The following is a 20,363-nucleotide window of genomic DNA, read 5'->3' as shown; positions in this document are numbered from 1 at the left end:
TATATATATAAGGAGAAAAATTTTAAAAAACTTGAAATTAAAAATATTAGAAATAACATTTAATAAATTATTCGTCATAAACTTGATGAAAATTCTAATAAAAATATCGCAAATTTATAAAAAATAAACGAGCGGTTTTTTAGACCGTGTTATTTCAAAACCGTGTAAAAGAAGAGTTGGATGTATTTGATTTTAAATGCTGAAAACTTTCCTATCAACGTATATATACATATATATACATATATATATGATATATTATACATATGCATAATGTGTTATATATATTTAAATTGCGTTCCAATTATCTTTGGTGATATTTTTAATGCCAAGATATATATAAATCTATACGAGTATATCTAGTTATCCTTTCGTTACACGCTTATCGATAGAAAATGCCAAGTATAATTTTTTTTCTAATGCGAATTTTTTTAAGAAACCCTATAATTTAATTAACGCTAAAAACAACAAACAAAAATTTATATTACTACTACGCTAGAATTATACACTTTATCTTATACAATTCCTTTTTTTAAAATATGCAATTAACAAAAAGATCAAAGAAAAATAAAATAAAATATATATATGTAAATGTTATACTTTTATACAATTACTATTGTATGTAGTATCATTTAAATAAAGGTAAAAACACATTTCGTATCGATATTTCGACCATTTTCTTTTGAATTATTTTTATCCAAAATATCTAAAAATAATGTTAGATAAAAATAAATGCTATACTTTTAAATAATAACTATCAATCGTATGTAATATTATGTAAATAAAAATAAACATATTTTATCGATATTACGATTATTTTCTTTTAAATTATTTGTATCCAAAAATCTAGAGAAATGTTAATTTCTCAGACGGTAACATACCAACATAAACAAGAATCACTATACCTAGGAACAATATTATTTAATGCGTTGGCATTCTTGACATTTTCCTACGGACTTGGATGTAATAGAAAGTGTTAAAAGTAACGAAGCAGACGACGAAGTGCCAGATAAATTTCGTAATATAAATTATCATTTTTTTTCTTCTTTTTCTATTTTACCATACTACGATAAGAATTCATTAAATATCTTTTGCAGATTTGATCATGAACAAGAAAGGAATCGTTCAATTTCATTGGAATTAATCGTAAATGTAGAACTACGATATCATGGATCATTTAATTATTCTAGTGGCAATGATACATTTATTGTACTGTCCATTTACCAAAGTCGAGGAAAGTTTTAATCTGCAAGCTACACACGACTTATTGTATCATGGCTTTAATTTATCCGAGGTAATTAACATTGATCTTTTATTATTTTGATATTAAAAAAACTCTTTTCAAATATCCAAAAATTTGTAGTTAATTTGGATGAGAGACTATTTATCTTAGTTGACAGGTTGTCGAACACGGACGAATCGATATTACGCAAAAGCTACGGTATTATATTTAGCACGAGATGCGCGTATTTATAATCTTACAATCAGCTGACCTATCGTTGCATTTATGCACCTGTTATTCGAGATGTAGATGCATATATACATACACATACCTCTTTCACTTTATATAAATATAATAATAATAATTTATAATCATATATAAATATATTGATAATATTAATAATTTGTTTTTCCTAAATCTTAGAGATTTTTCTTATTTATTTGATTTCTATTTATAAATTATTTTATTATAAATTAATAAAACTTTTACTTTAACAGTACGATCATCATGAGTTTCCTGGAGTTGTACCACGTACTTTTCTTGGACCTATTGCAATATCCAGTCTTGCTTATCCCTTTGTGGCAGCGATTAAATATTTTAATATTAATAAATTTCTTGCACAATACGTAGGTAAGTTATTTTCTCAGGAAAGATCAGTTAAAGATTTCAAATGAGCTTTTTTATTTTTGATATATTAATTAAGAGACAATATCTTTTTTTAATTTCTTGCAGTAAGAGCTACTTTGGGTTTGTTAGTAATAGGTGCATTAAAACTCTATAGAAATGCATTACAAAATGTCTTCGGTACTAAATTCACCAATTGGTTTGTGGCTATTACGGTAACACAATACCATTTCATGTATTATCTTAGCCGACCTTTGCCAAATATAATGGCCATGCCTCTAGGTAATTATATTATTAATTTAAGTTATTAAATAATATCATAAAAAAGGATTAAACTATTGGATTTTAATAAAGTAAATTTGTAGTATTGCTGGCATTATACGGATGGTTAAAACAAAATCATGTAACATTTATTTGGTCGTCGGCAGCAGCCATAATCATATTCAGAGCAGAACTTTCAATACTTTTGGGACTATTCCTTTTATATGATATAGCCAACCAGAAACTTTCTGTTCCAAGGTATTTACATATTATATTGCGGACCATTGATACCTAGTATGGCTGTAACATTACATACAGAAGTGATTAGAATCATCAAGGGATCTTCTGCAAAACTGCACAGATTTGTAAGCTTTGTTTGCGTATAAAATTTATTATCTACGAAGTACTTGCTTTTGTTCAGGAATAATACCAAAGAAATAAAAAATAGAACTATCCGACATGTTTTACTTTGAAAATTGATAAATACTTTATATACTTAAAGTGAAAATGTTTTTGCCAAAATTTCTATTTCATCCTCTTACTTATTTTCTTTTTTTTTCCATAAAATATCAATACTACAAAGACTAATAGAATGTTTCATTTTTAGATTACTCAAAATTGCTATACCTGCCGGTATATTATTCCTAGCACTTACTGTTGGAATAGACACTATTTTTTGGAAACGTTTATTATGGCCGGAAGGAGAAGTATTTTATTTTAACACCATTCTCAATAAAAGCGGAGAATGGGGTGTATCCTTACAATTTTTTATAAAACAACTCTATTTTTTTTTATAACCTTAAATTAATAACTAAAGTATAATTAATGTTGCCTTGACATATATAAATAGACGTCTCCATTTTTTTGGTACTTTTACTCAGCACTCCCACGCGGTTTAGCTGTTTCATATGTTTTAATTCCTCTGGGAATTATATGGGACGCGCGTGTACGTGCGTTTACTGTACCTGCTATAATATTTGTGGTACTATTTTCATTTTTACCACATAAGGAATTAAGATTTATAATATATGTCTTCCCCTTGCTAAATGTTGCAACAGCAGCTGCATGTCACAGAATGTAAGTATTTTGATCATTAATAATAAAATTATATTAACCATTTACTAACAACATTAATTTTATAATTAACAGATGGGAAAATAGAGGAAAATCGCCATGGAACGGAATGCTGTCGCTAATTGTTGTCGGACATTTGGTTTTAAATACCATATTCTCTATGTTTCTCTTATGCGTAGCTAGTTGTAATTATCCAGGAGGTTTAGCTATCGCTAGATTGCATAGACTTGAACAAAACTCCACAGAATCAGTGTATGTACATATTGATAATTTGGCAGCGCAAACTGGAGTATCAAGATTTACCCAAACTAATTCATCTTGGATGTAAGTAATGAAATAATAATATCAAACATATATATATGATATTCTTAAAATATATCCTAATTATTAATGAAGTAATAATCTTGCAGCTATTCAAAACGAGAAGACATAACTTTTACTGACCCAGAAATGTTACAATATTCGCATTTATTAATAGAAGCCAAAAGCAAATATTCACCTAATATAAAACCTTATTTAAAAACTCATGAAATTTTGGATTCGATCGATGGCTTTTCACATATAACACTAAATTATAATATTTTACCACCAATTAAAATAAAAACAAAACCAACTATATTCATTATGAAGAGGAAAGCTAATATCAAATATGATCCAAATAAAGCTAAAGTTGCCAAGTATTCCACGGATAATTTATCTCAAAATGATACTACAATGTCAGATACAAATCCAAATGTAACGAATGATATTTTAGAAATTATGGAGCCGATACTCGACGACATCGTTGAATCTTTAGAAGAAATTGGAAAACCGTTATCTTCAAATGAAAAATCTTTTATTAAAACTGAAATTGATTCTATCGAACAAAAAGAAATCTTATCTGAAGATACATCGGATGTATTACCAGATGAGAATAAACAACTTGTCGAAACATACGCAGATTCGTTAGATAATATTTCTAAAGATACGGATATAATAAGTCAAGAAAATGAATCTGAAATCATATCTGCAGTCAAAATTAATATAAAAGATAACTCTGATATTACTTATCCAAAAATAGTAGAAAAGAATGTTAATTATGAGAAAGGATCAACAACGACGACTAAATTAAAATCTAAAAGTGATGCCATAGGTGCTTCTGAAAATACCAGTGACATCAAAGAAACTGTAAAAAAGAGAATTCAAGAAAAAATTCTGATAAATAATGTTAAGAAAGAAATAACAAAGGAAAAAGAAAATCTAGACTCTGCGAATAAACTTAATATAAAGATTAAAAAATTAGTAAAAACGAAAGTGGAGTCAAAAATAAAACCAAAAATTTTAACGAAACAAGAAATAAAGGAAAAGCAACAAATTGTAAATCAAGGGAAAAATAAAGAAGTTACAATCAATGTGAAAGAGAGTATTAGAAACATTATAGATCAATTTAAAGAATTTGAAAAAGATTTTACGTATGAAGATTCCAATTCTCCTCAGCAATGGACTCATTTAAATAATAATAAATATTCTAACGAAATAGATGAAACGATAGAAAACAAAGATACAGAACCATTAAATATTTATCCTACACATAATCACAACATGAAAATCGTTAAAGACGCTAAAGAAAGTTTAAAAGAAATAATAGATCAATTTAAACATCTTAAAAATGAGTTAATTTCTGAAGAGGATGATAAATTTGACGAAATAGCTGGTAAATATATGGATAGGCCAATATCAGAAACGTTAATGGACTTTAGCGAAGCTTTGAAAAATTTGATTCAACATAGAAAGAAAACTAAAGCGACCCCCGCTACTTTAAGTTTAGAAAATAAAAAATCAATTTATACCCAAACTAATATACCAAAAACAACCCCGCAACCAGACATAAATGCTATAAAAAAAGTAAGTCTTAACCAAATCACAGAAAAAGATAAAAAGCAGCCCAAAGATGAAAGAATAAAATTAAGAGCACATCAAGATGCAGCAATAGATATTTCAACAATAAGCAACTCTAGGATAAACTTAAATTTAAATAAAATTTCTAACAAAAATGATCATGCTGTAAACATCGACAGAGAGTCTAGTGTACTTCCTCCAAAGTCTGTCAATATAGCTATCGACATTAATCAAGAACAAATCTCTAAAGAAGATACAAGTAAAACAAATAATGAAAAAAGTAGTTGAAGAAGTTGAACCTTATGTCACAAATCATCTTCTTTAAAACAAGAAATATCTTAAGAATAATGTAAATATGTTTCCTGTGATATGAAAAAACTTGTATGTTTTAGTTGATATTTCTGCTTTACCAATATGGACGATCATTCATCGTTTACCCCTTAAATCCATAAACGATAAATTACGACATATCCTAATGTATTAATAAATGCCAAAATTTCTATTAAAAAGAATCATTACGGATACATTAAAATCTGCTTCAATTTGCATACACTTTGTTAGAAAAACGAGCTGTACAATAAAACTATTATGTCAGACTGTTTATGGTACAAACATTTTATCCAATTACTCTATCAAACTCTGATACTATTAAATTTACATTGCAACAAATGAAATCTTATAATTTTTTACTACTTGCATTTAAACGCTATTTTTAAAATTTCTAGAAATCTTTTATCTGTTCTATACTTTTTATATAACTTAATGTAATGTATAAAAAACAAATAATATAATTATATATTCTAATACTATCCTCTGCTCTTACTAATTGATATTAATATACAATTATATCCATATTGGTATTCGCAGAACAACCATGTGCCTTACAAATTTCTTCCGAAGATCATACGATATTAAATTTAAGAAAATAACTATATCCATGTAATATATATTGTGTATTAATGTTTTTCAGCAGTAAAAAGTTTAATAATGTAATTCGTCTTTTTATTAGCTACGTAACATTCAAACATATAACTTTAACAAATATTCAGGTAACTTATTTATATGTTAATATTTAATACTAGCAAAAAATTTAAGTATTTTTAATGAGTTCACATATTGTCCGAATACTTTCAATAGTTCCAAATAAAACTAAACCTAATGTTAAATTAAATATAATCTTATCACGTAAACCAGCTTTTAAGAATACAGGAACTCCATCATTGCGCTGTAAAGTAAAATGCTTGTAAGAGTATATGAAGAAACATTAGTAAGTATTAAAAGATTATAAATGAAAATAATATACCTGCATTCTCGCCTGTTTTAACTTAAATTTTTGAAAACTTTTTGTATTCTTTACCAAAGTAGAAGTAAGATATGTTGATGTAGAGAAATATTGATATTTTAAGACAGAAGTTTGTGAGGATTTCATCCATCTAGTCTAAATTTTAATTTGTTAATAATATTATTTATTTTAATGCAACTTAAAAGTATATTGAAAATGACGTAATCTAAAATACTATACATTTAATGAAATACTGTAAAATTATGTCGAAAAAAAACAGAAACTAGATTAAAATACCTTAAAAATATTACTTAATAAAACCATTTTGCAATATTTCTGTAAATAAGTTTTCAAACAAATGAAATCTTCATCAACAATTATGAAAGAAATATCGACGATTCAAACTACACACGAATTACATTAGAATTGAAAACGACACTAGCGTCATTAAAGGCGCGTTATTTGTTTCACATTTCAAAGAACTCTGGTAATACAAACTCGAAAAGAAATAAATTATAGATTATTTATCAGCTTTATATTAAGATATAAATTATTTATACGACTGCAAATGATCTAATATCAGTAATTTCATAAAAAGTTGCTATATTTAAAAATAATTTAAAGACAAAAATGATTTTATTAAAAAATAATTAAAAATAATTAGTTATTATTTATTATTTATTTCCCTTATTATGAAATTAAAAACGGGTTCTATGAGGAACTCAAACACCTCGTGGATCAATTGCCGAAAGACTACATGAAAGTAGTCTTGGGGGATTTCAACGTGAAAATCAGTAAAAAGAATATTTTCAGACCAACGATCGGGCTCGAAAGTTTACACGAGGAAAGTAACGATAACAGAGTAAAGGTAATTAACTTCGCGACCGGAAAAAATTTTATCCTTAAAAGCACGTATTTCAAGCATAGAAATATCCATAAACAAACTTGGATTTCCCCGGATGGAAAGACGCGTAACCAAATTGATCACGATCTGGCGGGTAAACGACGGCACACGAATATACTCGATGTTAGATCATATAAGGGGGCGGACTGGGACTCGGATCATTTTTTGGTAATTGCTAGGGTGAGGGAACGTCTTTCGATAAATAAGACAAACAGGCAGTGGATAGGAAATAAACGGTTAAATGTACAAAGCCTTACCGAAGGAGAAAAAAGGACAAAGTACGCGGCCGAAGTATCGAACAGACTCGGACAGACAGATGACAACTCGGTTAATACATTATGGGAAAGCGTACGCGACGCGATAGTTACATAGGCGGAAGCCACCGTTGGTTTTTGTAAAAGGCACAAAAATAAACCGTAGTTTAACGAAGATTGCGAGAAAGTCGTTAAAGTCCGAAATGAAGCGCGTATCACATGGCTGACCCAAAACACAGATGAAACCCGGGACTAGTTTCTAAATATTAGGCAAGCGGCGCATAATATGTTTAAAAATAAAAAACGGCAATACCTAAAACAGAAAATAGAAGAGATAAACGAAAATTGCCAAAGCAGTAACTATCCGTGCTATGTACTTGGGGATAAATAACAATGCGACTGCTAACATATGCGGACGATATTGCTTTGCTAGGGGACAATAAGGAGACATTAGTAAATAACACAAGAACTCTACTGGACAAAACAAGAGAACTGGGGTTGCACATAAACGTGGATAAAACCAAATATATGGTCACCGATAGAATGCAAAATTTGCATAATACCAAAAACTTGGTAGTTAGGGATAATTTTTGAACGAGTCAGCAACTTTAAGTATTTAGGATCGACCCGAAATCAGTCGAACGAAATTAGCGAAGAATTGAAAAAAAGGATCAATTTGGGAAATGCATGCTTTTATTCAGTCAATAAACTACTCAACTCGCGGATATTATCTAGGCTCTTAAAGATCAGAATCAACAAAACAGTCATTCTACCGGTAGTCCTTTATGGATGCCAGGCATATTCACTTACCATGCGGGACAAAAAGAATTTTAGGGTATTCGAGAACAAAATACTTCGTAAAATTTTCGGCACAAAACGCGATGAGGAAACGGGCGAATGGAGAAAATTACACAACGAGGAATTGCATATATTGTATAGTAGACCAGACATTATTAATGTCATAAAATCACACTGATTAAGATGGACTGGACATGTGGCGCGTATGGGTGAGGAATGAACCATGTATGAAATACTTACTGATATACCCAATGGGAAAAAATCATTGGGTAGACCAAGGCGTAGATGGGAGGACAATATTAGGAGGAATATTAAGAAAATGGGATATGAAGATAGCGAATGGAGGGATCGCGCTCAGGAACGAGAACATTGACGGGATTTGGTAAATGCGGCAATGAGCTTTCGAGTTCCCGACGCCACTTAATAATAATAATAATAATTTATTTCTTATTTTTTATGAAGTTTTTTAATAGCACCATTATCATTCATCCTCTGGAAAAAGCCAGCAAATCGATGATATGATGTACATAAATTACACTTACAAAATGTTATTTTTCAGACGCAAAATTGAACAATAAAAATACAACAAACGAGCACTGATTTTGATTATTAACTTTTACTCTTGCGATTATATACTTTCCGTTATAAAAATGATTATTCAAATATATAAAATAAAAATAAATTCGAATGTACACACACACACACACACACACACACACACAGAAGAAATCGTACGATTATAACTGTTAAATGTTATCTTTCCGCTAAATCATGACAAATAGACATTGTAAACAAACGTTAACAATATTATACTTCGGTCGAACATAAAACACATTAGGTTTATTTATATTTACTCATCTCCAAGAATTTAACCGTTAAAATTTATAAATAAGTCAAGTAATGTATTAATAAAAAGAACCGAACTACCAAGGGAATTCAAATGGCGATTCGGCGCTATTTTCTAAACAAATTACGATCGCTGCGCATGCACAGAACGCGTTATCTCTCTCTCTCTCTCTCTCTCTCTCTCTCGCCCGTACGGACTCTTACTCTATTTTTTTTATTTACCTTTCGTAAATTAAAATCAATTTTCGGGTATGTTTGATTATAAAAATATATAATATATTAATATAAATAAGGAAAAATTAACAATTTTTTAGAAATTAAAAGTCTATGTCATAAAGACTTATTTGCATTTCTCACCTATTTTAAAAATTAATTTAATTAATAATATTAAATATATATATATTAGATATTCAAAATTTTATAATTATAACTTTTTTTTAATATTAAAATATTTTCATATTGCATACGTGCATGGCACGTCTTTCTATCGCAAGTGATTAAATATATATGAACCATCCTAAAAACATCATCACTATTTTATTCAAAAGTAAAAGCATAGTACCCTAACCTCAATTGGAGATGCTAAATACAAATAAGTAAAATTTTTATAACTGTATGTAAATATATATGTATATATACTATATATTGCATCTAAATTAAATATTATTTTAATCTAATTTATCAAAAAATGACTACAATTCCATTGAGTTTAGGAGAAAAAACGTTTATTCTTCATGGAGTGGATGTAAGTAAAAAATATATGTATGTTATTTATCATAAGGGAAAAAATTTAATTTTTAAATTACAAAACTGACTAATATATTTTCCTTGAAACATTTAGGCAGATCTTAGAAACGATGGAAGAAAAAGATGTGAATATCGAACATTTGAAATCGAAACTAATTTGATGGAACAAACACATGGTTCTTCAAGATTGCGAATAGGAAATACTGACATTCTTGTCAGCGTTAAAGTAGAAATAGATTCACCGTACATTGATCGACCAAATGAAGGGAAATTAGAATTCTTTACAGATTGGTATGTTATTTACATATGGTATCATTTAAACTTATATCATTCATATAAATTTTATATATTATTTATTTTTCTAGTTCTGCAAATGCTACGCCAGAGTTTGAGGGTAAAGGCGGAGATGATTTGGCAACAGAAATAAGTAACATTTTATCTTTATCTTATCAGACACCGGCTGCATTTAATTTAAAAGATTTGTGTATTTTACCAAGTAAAAAATGTTGGAAAATGTTTGTTGATATTTTGGTAAGAAATATTTGTGTTTATGTATAAAAATATACATATAAATATAATTAAATTCATTATACATTAAAAAACATTTGAATATGTCTTTAGATATTACAATGTGGTGGGAATCTTTTTGATGCTGTAGGTTTAGCTGTAAAAGCTGCTTTATACAGTACAGAAATACCAAGGGTAACTGCTGCAACTTTCGATGGTGGAGAAGCCGAAGTACAAATATCGGATGATCCTTTTGATTGCATTAAATTAAATATTACTAACTACCCAATTATTGTCACTTTGTGTAAAGTAAGCCTACACAGATATTGTCAAAAATAAATACAATCTAAATTAATAGTTACTATCTATCAGTAATGAGAAGAAATGCATATTATATTGTATTTTAGATAGGAGAAAATTGTGTGATAGATCCTACTTCAGAAGAAGAAATGTGTAGTCCAGTGAGTACAATTGTATCTATAACGCCTAATGGTAATATCACATCAATTGTCAAGATAGGATATGGCAGTATGCAGGATACGACATTATTTAAAATGCTCGAGGTATTTCTGACATGTTATACTAATATTTAAAAATGAGCGCAATATTATTTTTTTATGACATATGCTATAATAAAGATAAATAATACATTAAAAAATATCAAATGTGTTTAATAAAAATTTTTTTATAACCATTTTCAGATGGGTAAAACTGTTGCGCTTAAATTAAATGATGAGCTTATGAGTGCATTAAAAAAGGAAGCAGAACTTGGACCAACGAGACCTATAGTTGGATTTCTTAGATAAAATAAACAACATATTAATTTTTATATGCACAACTATAATTAATAAAAAAAATACATAATTTTTTCTTTTATAACCTTTTATTCTTTTGAATTTAGATATTTTTTAGAAAATTAATATTATATTTGATATTGCGCGACTGAACGAGCATTCTTTTTAAAATACGTTGAAAACAATCTTGTTATAACAGAATTTTATTGGTTCAAAGCTAGAACATTCAACCAATCACCGTAAGGGTACTAGAGCAAAAGTTATTTTAGTCATAAGAATGAACAAAAGAACGAGCTCGGGTAGTATGTAGAGTAAAAAGAGTGCTTGAGGTGTTATGTTGTGCTAAAATAAGTAGAACATATAAATCTCATTACAAATATTTTCTTTCGTTAGAAAAGAGATCATTTTCCAAGTTAAAATATGGAAGCGGAGCCTGTAGACCTCGAAGATGGAGAAGTTGTTGATGAAGAGGTAAAAATTAAACTATCTTGCTTTTGATAAAAGCCTAACCTAACCTAACATACAAAGTATACGAATGGAATTGTTTTTTCATCATGATGAAAAAACATCGTCATTTCATCAAAATGATTCTTCTTGTTTTGTATTTAATAAATGATTACATTAATCTATTAATAATACGATATATTTAACAAGACTGCTACTTTTAACAAATTTATAACAAATATTTCGAATTGTTATACTTTTTCAAGTATTTCAGATTTATAGATACAATATCTTTTAAAATAAACATCTCTATGTAAATTCAATAATAAAATTGCATTATAAAGATAAGTACACTGTTAATTAAATATTTTTGTTTTGTTTATAGCCAAGTGATGTCTTCGAAGGATATAATGTATTACAAAGGCCTCATATTGTACAAGCGAAGGAAGAGCAGGCAAAACTGGGATACAGTGATGAATCAGATGATACTGATGATACAGAAAGTGATTCGGATTCTGATTCAGCACATACTAGAAACAAAAAACCTAAGTTAAAAATAAAAAAAACAAAAAGCTTGTCTAATAATTGGGGACCAAATAATGATAAATACAAAGTATGGTGTACGCAGATTCAAGAAGAATCATTAACAGAAGACTTAGTCTCATGCGGTGTCACAAAGAAACTTTGTCAACGTAATGTTGAAAGTTATAACTTTACTCTTAGATTTCCATCTAATGCCAATGAATCTCATAACAATAATAGTTCAGATGATGAAAGATATTCTGGACAGAGATTAACCAATAAAAGAACTAATTCTGATAGACAAAATGTGAAACTTAGATTAGGAAAAAGGAGAAATTCAATGGAAGTTGAAAATCAGAAGGGATCTGTACGTATTATAGCAGATTTAAGTACGACTATAGATTCAACAGATTCAGAAGTCGCCACCGATATTACAAATAAACTTCGCGAAAAACAGGATTCTCTTATAAGTAATTTTAAATTTATATTCTTCAATAACTTATTTCTTTATAAAGCAAAATGTATATCTTAAATATTTGATTACTTTTTTTTCTTACAGGCAAAATAGTGAGCATAATTGGAAAAGAAAAAGCAATAGACTTTTTTCAGAAGACCAAACAAATCGAAGAAGGCGGTGGTTTGTTAATAATGAACGGATCTCGTAGAAGAACTGCAGGTGGTGTATACTTGTGGCTTGTAAAAAATGACGAACATCTTCCACAAGAAAAAATCAGAGAAATATTTTATTTCAATAAGAAAAAGAATGCAGAAGAAAATAATAAAAATATAGAAGCCGATAAAAATAGAAAAAAAACACAGGAACTTATGAGAAGTCTTGAAAGTACGTTTTAAATTTGAGTATATAAAGAAGTTATTCATTTAATAATTTGTATATATGTATATATATAATTTAATATATAGTTTAGTAATTGTATATTTCATATATCTTCAGATGGTTCTGATAAGGATCTTCCAACTTTATTAACAAGAGCAGAACTTTCAACCAGACAGATTGCAGAAGAGGCAAGATTAAGACGCGGTGTAGGAATGGACAGAATGCCTTTAGACTCCGATCGTACAGTAACTAATCCTCCCCCTAGTCCCGTTACAGATGATCCAGATCACACTGAACATCACTCTGAATCAAGACAAGTTCAAGATTACACGGAAGATTTTCTTGACATTGGTATAGATGTGGACAGCATGGAAGTGTTCTAAGTATTTTCATTTTACTTAGTAATTCCTCTCATATATTAACATCAAAGGTACAATGCAGAATAACTGTAATTTAGGCTACAATATAACGCGTCTGTGTGCAATGATATTGCATAATTTGCACATGTGCTCATCATATTCATAGATGACAATATTAGACTGATTTATAATATCGAAATAGTAAAGTTTTTATTTCCCGTCTCTAACAATTATTTATTATCCGAATTATATTATTTATGTAATAATATAATTTATAGCTTGTAAATATCTCCACGAAGTGCTTATTATGATTATTATTATTATTATTATTATTATTATTATTATTATTATTATTATTATTACTACTGCTACTATTATTATTATTATTATTATTATTATTGTTATTATTATTATTATTATTATTATTATTATTATTACTACTGCTACTACTGCTACTATTTCTTTTTCCATTTTCTTGCTAGAATTCCATTTTACTCGCTTACGTTTTTATATTCCAATCTAAAATGTCATGATTATGAATACAATGAGATGTGGTGATCTGAAATATGTAGCCGAAGTACGAAATATAAACTGAGGATTTAAATATTTGCAAGATATACATTACATTAATTGATAAAACAATTTATACTGGATTTAGGACGATAAATAATGTCCGTGTAAATAATGTTTTTAGAAATAAATCAAATAGATTATAATTTGTACTATGAACTAAAAATGATTAAATCTTGTACAAAACATTTTTGATCATCGCTTGACATAATTTTATTGTTATAAAACAATGATTTAGTAGTTGTTATTTTGTATACTTAAGATATACTGATTCATAAAAATCCCTTTAGAAATACCATGATTATTCGTTTTTGTACATTAACAAAACTAATATATTTCTAGCGAAAGAAAGTGATAAAAGTGATCTACTTTAATATTTTCATTTAACATTTTGTTTCTTAAAAAAAAAATAATAAAAAAACATGAACAAAACTCTTAGAATTTTAAAAATGTTAAGAAACTTTATTTCATTAATTATAGGAATGTAATTAAGTTTTTATCGTAAATCAATTTTTTTTTAATTTGTATTATTATTATTATTATTATTATTATTATTAGATATAAATATGTGTGTATGTAATAGTAAGTTTTCTCTCACTATACAGTATCAGACATCTTATATGGAAACATTGAATAACCTTGTAAACAATATTTTGTATGTTGTAATTTAGTCCTATTTCTTAGTAACAGTTTTATATTTGTATTTATCTCGCATATTTGTGTTTGAAAAAGAATGGAAGTATAATTAAATTTTTAAATAATTATACAAGAAAATAAAAATAAAGTCATACATAATAATCATATTAAATAAACATTTTCTAAATACAACTACAGTAATATAAATAATATTTTTTAAACCTTTTTACAATGATAAATATTTTATATAGTTATGTAAATATCACAATCCATGAATTTATTCGACTAATAATTATGCCATTTTTTCTAGCAAAGATAGCAATGTTTTGCTTCTTTCTTTCACCTAAAATAAGATAATATCAATATTTATGTAAGCTAAAGAAAAGAATAATAATTATCTATATGTCTATACCTGTTCAATGGTACGATTTCCCAATGTTTGGCTAATCTTTAGGAATGTATTCTCTGAATACTCCTCTTTAATACTTAAAAGAAGAATCATGTCTTCTTGTCGTGTCCACGGCCTATCGTTAGCAAATTCCACTTCAAAATTTGTATCCAAGTCACAATCATTTGAAGCATCCATTTTGTCTGAACTTCTGCTGTTATTTATCAAATCTTTCTCTGGACTAAGCGACCTTATACTATTTTCTGTGTAAAAATTATATTTTTGATTTATTATATGTGCTCTTATACATGAATATATGGCTTAAAAATAAAATCAATAACACTTACTCATATCCTGTTCCATATTCTTATTCATAAACGTTTTATCTTTTTGAGATATTTCTTTGTCAGATATATTTTCAATCACAACGCATTTAGAGGAATATTCACTTTCCGAACACGAATTGTCGTAAGTATTTTGTTCCAGTCGTGTCTTTCGATCCACCTTCTTTTCACGTTTATTTATAGACTGTGGAGAGCATGCCTTTTTATTAGATGCCACTTCATCGGTGAATGTTACTTTTTTTAATGATTTCTTTGGTTCTCCCGATTTTGGTGGAGATCTTGTACCTCTTTTCGGTTTCGATATGATCCTTTCATTATCATCATTCTCTTTCACAGGAGAATTCTTAGAAAGACATTGTTTCTGACACGACTCCTCAACACCAATATCAGCTTTTGAAGATTTTCTACGTTGCTTAGACACAACAGGTGCTGTAAACTTATCAGCCACTTTTAAAGATACTCTTGCAATATTTTCTAATTTCTCGTTATCTGCTCCTGGGAATGTTATCTTTGCAGGACGTAAACCTTCCGAAGTTTGAAGATATATTCTTCCATTGAGAAACTATAAAGAAAAGATATGTCTATAATAAAATGTAATATAATAAAACGTAATATAATAAAATTTAACACTAAGGGGGCATTTTTATTAATATATTATAAATATATACCCTTGTTCCACAAGATATACAATGTTCGCTAATATTTTTGTTAGTCGAGTCATCCGTATTATGACAATCACATTTACAATTATCTCCACCATAGGGATCTTCCTGAGAAACTGATATCGGTAATTCTATGTTCTCGTATAACTCTGGAGCATCATCCGCATATACTTTATTTTTATCGTGTGGACCCAATGGACAAGTTAAATTTTCGAACATGTCTACTGCAAATAAACTTTAAAAAAGCGTAAAAAAATGCATTTTATTAAACAAGTTTATAATCAAAATTTAATACAAATGTTAAGAGTAATTACCTTTCCGGAGGTTTGCCGCTAGGTAACGTTTGTAAAAATAAATCCATAACTAAAGGATGTCCTTTGAGAAGAGGAGTCATAACATTATGAACATTTTCTAGCGTTATATTAGGATCAGACGAAAGTTGTGTAATTGCCTGCATTATTTTTGCAACCCGGGATGGTTGCTTGGTAAAATAAATTTGTATGACATTTAAAAATTCGCTCATTTTTTGTAACATTATGTATTCTACCGATTTATCTATTAACGCCGCTTGATGTGGTTTCAAAAATAATAGTAAATCCGAACACAATTCTGGGAAACCTCGTAATTTATCATAAATATTTTTATATAAATTTATGGCTAATGTATCTCTGGTTATCATATTTTTCTCTATCATTTCTTGAATTTCAGAGGATTCAGAACTTTGTGAAAGAGATAATTCATGTTCCAATTCGTCGAGATTTTCAATTTTGTCATCATAATCTAAAATTATTTTAATCACTGCTCGTAAAAGTTCTAAATTGTTAGATTCCAATGTCGTGTGTAATTTCTGAAGATATGATACTGCGAATTCTATATGAAAACAGAAAAGAAAATAATAAATTTTTAATCTTCTCTATAATATATATAGTTCAAGTAATATTATTATACTTTAACATACTTTCTTCTTTTTCTCCTTTATTCAAAATATTTTCTGCTTCCAATAATCTTTTTATATTTTCTAATTCTCTAGCCTGTTTAGCTTTTTTCCTATTATCCTTTTTAATAGTAGTGCTCGCTAACATAAGTTCTGCAATTTCATCCTCATTGTCCTGCAATTGATGATTATGTATATAATTTATTTTTTATTTTAAATAATAAATTGTAACTTACAACTTTCGACAATGTAGAAGAAGACTTCAAATTTGTGTCTAAATCTCCCTTTCCTCGAGATTTCGCGTTACTGTAATTGGATACATTTTTGGATCCTAATCCTTGAGCCATTAATTTCATATTTTGTGCACTCTTCGTTTTGGCTAAACGTGGAGTTGTTTTTCTTATTTGTGGAGATTGCAATAATACTTCGCTTGATTTTTTTGTTACTCTTGTAGTTTTGATTTCTACATTTGATGAATCGATTGATTCATTTTGTTCTTCTTCTTTATTTGCAATTGTAGGATTGCCTGTCTTTTTTGTACTTTTATTTAACAATTTTCTAGTATTACTAATATTACTTGATTTTTGTGATCCTGTAACACGAAAATTACTATTTCTTTGAGCATTTAATACATTATCTGTTGTTATATTATTTGACAAAGGTTTTACATTTGGCATTATTTTAGGCAAAACATTTACGACTGGATTTCGTAGTGGATGATTTCTCGAAACACAAGGATATATATTAAAATTCTCATGAATTAAACTTTTTATCGTAGACTTATCGTTAAATGAATACGATTTGTTAGTATGTTTCAATAAATCCATGTTCGAATTAGCCTAGAAAACATCATCAAATTTATTTAATTCGTACTTATATTTTTTACTAAATGTATTAAAATTTTGTATTTATTTACGTTGATAACATAATTCTGCCATTTTTCAGGTAAAAGATGTAGTGGCTGATGCATCGGTGCTTTGAGATCACATTCTAATGTTATGCAATGTATTATTTTAGGAGCTTTACCCTTTTCAAAATAATACTGTAATAAAATTCTATTAAAAGCATTGTTTATAAACAAAAAAATAGATAAACTGAAATTAATTACCTTAATTGGATTTGAATCTTTAGCAGAACGGCGTTTTTGAATATAGAAAAATATTTTTGTTGATTCTCTAACAGGTACTAAATATTCAGCAATAAGTTGAGCTACATCAAATAGCTGAAACTTTTCACTTTTAAATTTTGTCTTTAGAGATGTCACGAACGGGAAGAATTGTTCAAGGCCTAATGCGATTAAACTAAAATAAAAATATTAATTAGGATAATACAATGTATGAACATAATTTTAAAAAATATTTTTTTAAATGTCTTACCTTTCTTCAGGTTTTGTTAAAAGTGACTTCGGATACTTAGTTAATTCATTTTGAAAAGGTATATCTGGTAAAAGTTGCGGATACATCAAAGCTTTACTTTCGATGAATAATTTGATTAAATCGGGATTAAACTTAGGTACATATATAAATTTATTTCTAAGGTGCATTTTTTTCATATTACTTTCATCTTCAATATATTTTTTAAATTTTTCTTGAAATTCTGTATCACAAAATTTTTTTTCCCAATCGGAAACTAATTTCAAAGCGTCAGTTATATTTTCTACGTTAAATGCAGAATTTGAACTGGTAATTAAGTATCTAAAAAAAATAAATAATATATAATTCTAATAAAATATTTCTCTGAAAATCTAATATCTTTGTATGAATTTAGTATCTTGCATTTATCTTTTTATATACCTTACACTAGTTAAATTGTCTTTACATGGTTTTGAAAGGTCATGAAACTTCGGATGCATGTATGTCATAGCAAAATGTTGTGCCATTAGTTGAACGTGTTGTCGAAATTGAATAGCCAATAAATAGCGCTGTTCGTAGCTTATTAATATTGGAGGTTCAGAACAATTCTATTAAAAAAAAAAAAGAAAAAAAATTAATTAAGTGATCAATCAGCAATTCAAAAGTCAATTTTTTTTAAATTATAGCAGTATTATATCTTTTTACCAATGCATTATTTTCAACGGGTATGTCTAAATTATCTAATTTCTTTTTCTTAGGCACATGTTCCTCTTGTTGGAGAGATGTATTTTTAAAATCAAACAAATCGTATAATTCCTTTAAAGTAATTTTGACATCTTTGTCGGCTCTTAATTCTTCTTTATCCACTGAAAATATATAAACGTTAGTAATATCATCTATTTCATATTAATTAAATGTATTATTAACGTTCTTTTATTTCTAGATACTAACATAAGTCTGTCTCTTCATCTTCTAAAATGTTATATTCAGGATCTATTTCTGGATCATCTTCTGCAATATGTTCTTGTTCCAAAGGTTGCATAAATTCTTTCAAAAAATTACTCCAATCTTCATCATAATCAGACTCGTACATATCTATTGTAATATCAGGTGGTACAAATGCTTGTTCAATTTGTTCCAATGGTGTTTTGCTCAAGCAATATTTAGAACGTGTTCTATGACCGATACTTTCTTCTTCTGTTGGTATGCAAGGTATGCTAGAAAATGTAGTATTTTTATAGTAGAATATAATCAAAACTATAAAAGTATTATTATCTTACCTAGGAATTTTAAAAATCCCTTCCAAATCATATTGAATATTAGGAGATTCAAGTTGTTTTTCTAAAGCTAAGTCTAACTGACATATTGGAGTAGATGGTTGCGATTCTAGATCACTGTTGGCAAAATTTTCTATTTCTCTATCATCATCGCTTTGTTTATCTTGCTCTGGCTTATATTCCTCATCGGAAGAGTCTTCTGGAAATTCTTCATCTATTAATACTTGTAACGGTGGTTTCTTAACAGATCTACTTGTATTCCATATTATGTTAACTTGTTCTACAGCACCTAACTCTCTATTATAACATCAATTAAATTTATGTATATTACAATAAAATGTAGTTTATTAAAATAAAATATATTTTATGAAAATAAAGTGACGTACTTTGCTTTAGCTCTGGTGAGTTTAGGTTCAAAAAGAACATCTTGATTATTGTGTAAACGTTTCTGTACTACAGCCATTACTTGTTCATTGTTTGTAATAACACGTTTTAATATATTTTTAACATTTTTAGCAGTTAAATTAGTCTTGGCTGCTTTAGCATCGAGCTGTCTTTCAATTTCTTTTTCCATTTCATTAATAACTGAGATTTCTTTGATTGATTCTCTTTTATGTTTAGTGGATGGATCATCATTATCGATCTCCGAAATATCTATTTGTAAATCAGCAGTTTCGGAATCGGATGAATGATCGCTGTTTGTATAATCAAAGTCAAAATTAATTGAGAAAGATAAATTGCATTTTTTGGAAGCTTCGTTAAGATGAAACGAAGGAATTAATGAATTTTCTTTTTCTTCTTTCGCACTTTTTTTTGTTGGATCCATTTTTTACTCTTAATGTAATTATATAT

The 20,363-nt window shown here is 27.9% G+C and overlaps 4 protein-coding genes across 5 annotated transcripts; 3 read left to right on the top strand and 1 right to left on the bottom strand.

The window, feature by feature from the left end:
* Nucleotides 1-949: 949 nt before the first annotated feature.
* Nucleotides 950-5,657, top strand: LOC122516803 (probable Dol-P-Man:Man(7)GlcNAc(2)-PP-Dol alpha-1,6-mannosyltransferase). Its single transcript, XM_043634945.1, has 9 exons — nucleotides 950-1,015; nucleotides 1,095-1,291; nucleotides 1,717-1,849; nucleotides 1,952-2,125; nucleotides 2,209-2,362; nucleotides 2,712-2,856; nucleotides 2,955-3,181; nucleotides 3,254-3,502; nucleotides 3,589-5,657. The coding sequence occupies exons 2-9, from the start codon at nucleotides 1,166-1,168 to the stop codon at nucleotides 5,342-5,344; spliced, it is 2,964 nt and encodes a 987-aa protein (XP_043490880.1). The 5' UTR covers nucleotides 950-1,015; nucleotides 1,095-1,165; the 3' UTR covers nucleotides 5,345-5,657.
* Nucleotides 5,658-9,602: 3,945 nt separating this feature from the next.
* On the top strand, nucleotides 9,603-11,258 carry LOC122516843 (exosome complex exonuclease RRP42-like). The gene is made up of 6 exons (XM_043635029.1): nucleotides 9,603-9,885; nucleotides 9,982-10,178; nucleotides 10,253-10,418; nucleotides 10,509-10,703; nucleotides 10,802-10,957; nucleotides 11,096-11,258. Exons 1-6 carry the CDS (start codon nucleotides 9,829-9,831, stop codon nucleotides 11,198-11,200), a joined length of 876 nt encoding a protein of 291 aa, XP_043490964.1. The 5' UTR covers nucleotides 9,603-9,828; the 3' UTR covers nucleotides 11,201-11,258.
* Nucleotides 11,259-11,368: 110 nt separating this feature from the next.
* On the top strand, nucleotides 11,369-13,570 carry LOC122516831 (phosphorylated adapter RNA export protein). The gene is made up of 4 exons (XM_043635008.1): nucleotides 11,369-11,659; nucleotides 12,018-12,624; nucleotides 12,714-12,995; nucleotides 13,107-13,570. The coding sequence occupies exons 1-4, from the start codon at nucleotides 11,609-11,611 to the stop codon at nucleotides 13,370-13,372; spliced, it is 1,206 nt and encodes a 401-aa protein (XP_043490943.1). The 5' UTR covers nucleotides 11,369-11,608; the 3' UTR covers nucleotides 13,373-13,570.
* A 1,232-nt stretch (nucleotides 13,571-14,802) lies between these two features.
* On the bottom strand, nucleotides 14,803-20,358 carry LOC122516802. 2 transcript variants are annotated; one of them, XM_043634943.1, is made up of 15 exons: nucleotides 19,898-20,358; nucleotides 19,515-19,808; nucleotides 19,186-19,451; nucleotides 18,940-19,100; nucleotides 18,676-18,842; nucleotides 18,259-18,576; nucleotides 17,991-18,183; nucleotides 17,799-17,924; nucleotides 17,119-17,721; nucleotides 16,907-17,057; nucleotides 16,263-16,818; nucleotides 15,955-16,183; nucleotides 15,290-15,848; nucleotides 14,967-15,205; nucleotides 14,803-14,897 (listed from the first exon to the last, which is right to left on the bottom strand). In XM_043634943.1, the coding sequence occupies exons 1-15, from the start codon at nucleotides 20,335-20,337 to the stop codon at nucleotides 14,847-14,849; spliced, it is 4,353 nt and encodes a 1,450-aa protein (XP_043490878.1). In that variant the 5' UTR covers nucleotides 20,338-20,358; the 3' UTR covers nucleotides 14,803-14,846. The 2 variants fall into 2 exon arrangements, with proteins under 2 accessions (XP_043490878.1, XP_043490879.1); XM_043634944.1 differs by having other exon boundaries at nucleotides 19,515-19,710; nucleotides 19,898-20,024.
* Between the last annotated feature and the right edge of the window lie 5 nt (nucleotides 20,359-20,363).

The sequence above is a fragment of the Polistes fuscatus genome, unplaced genomic scaffold (genome assembly GCF_010416935.1).
Source record: "Polistes fuscatus isolate 324 unplaced genomic scaffold, CU_Pfus_HIC Scaffold2, whole genome shotgun sequence".
Classification (NCBI taxonomy): Eukaryota; Metazoa; Arthropoda; class Insecta; order Hymenoptera; family Vespidae; genus Polistes; species Polistes fuscatus.
The sequence above is the reverse complement of the archived record's forward strand: the minus strand, read 5'-3'. Positions and strand labels throughout refer to the sequence as shown.

Coding starts and splice junctions, on each gene's coding strand:
- LOC122516831 (XM_043635008.1), top strand. CDS start 11,609: ATGGAAGCGGAGCCTGTAGACCTCGAAGATGGAGAAGTTGTTGATGAA. Junction 12,625..12,713: donor AAAACAGGATTCTCTTATAA/GTAATTTTAAAT, acceptor TTTTTCTTACAG/GCAAAATAGTGAGCATAATT. Junction 12,996..13,106: donor ACTTATGAGAAGTCTTGAAA/GTACGTTTTAAA, acceptor ATATATCTTCAG/ATGGTTCTGATAAGGATCTT.
- LOC122516803 (XM_043634945.1), top strand. CDS start 1,166: ATGGATCATTTAATTATTCTAGTGGCAATGATACATTTATTGTACTGT. Junction 2,857..2,954: donor ATAAAAGCGGAGAATGGGGT/GTATCCTTACAA, acceptor ATATATAAATAG/ACGTCTCCATTTTTTTGGTA. Junction 3,503..3,588: donor CAAACTAATTCATCTTGGAT/GTAAGTAATGAA, acceptor ATAATCTTGCAG/CTATTCAAAACGAGAAGACA.
- LOC122516802 (XM_043634943.1), bottom strand. CDS start 20,337: ATGGATCCAACAAAAAAAAGTGCGAAAGAAGAAAAAGAAAATTCATTA. Junction 18,577..18,675: donor GACAATTTAACTAGTGTAAG/GTATATAAAAAG, acceptor TATTTTTTTTAG/ATACTTAATTACCAGTTCAA. Junction 16,819..16,906: donor TAAAGGAGAAAAAGAAGAAA/GTATGTTAAAGT, acceptor GTTTTCATATAG/AATTCGCAGTATCATATCTT.
- LOC122516843 (XM_043635029.1), top strand. CDS start 9,829: ATGACTACAATTCCATTGAGTTTAGGAGAAAAAACGTTTATTCTTCAT. Junction 9,886..9,981: donor TTATTCTTCATGGAGTGGAT/GTAAGTAAAAAA, acceptor TGAAACATTTAG/GCAGATCTTAGAAACGATGG. Junction 10,704..10,801: donor TTATTGTCACTTTGTGTAAA/GTAAGCCTACAC, acceptor ATTGTATTTTAG/ATAGGAGAAAATTGTGTGAT.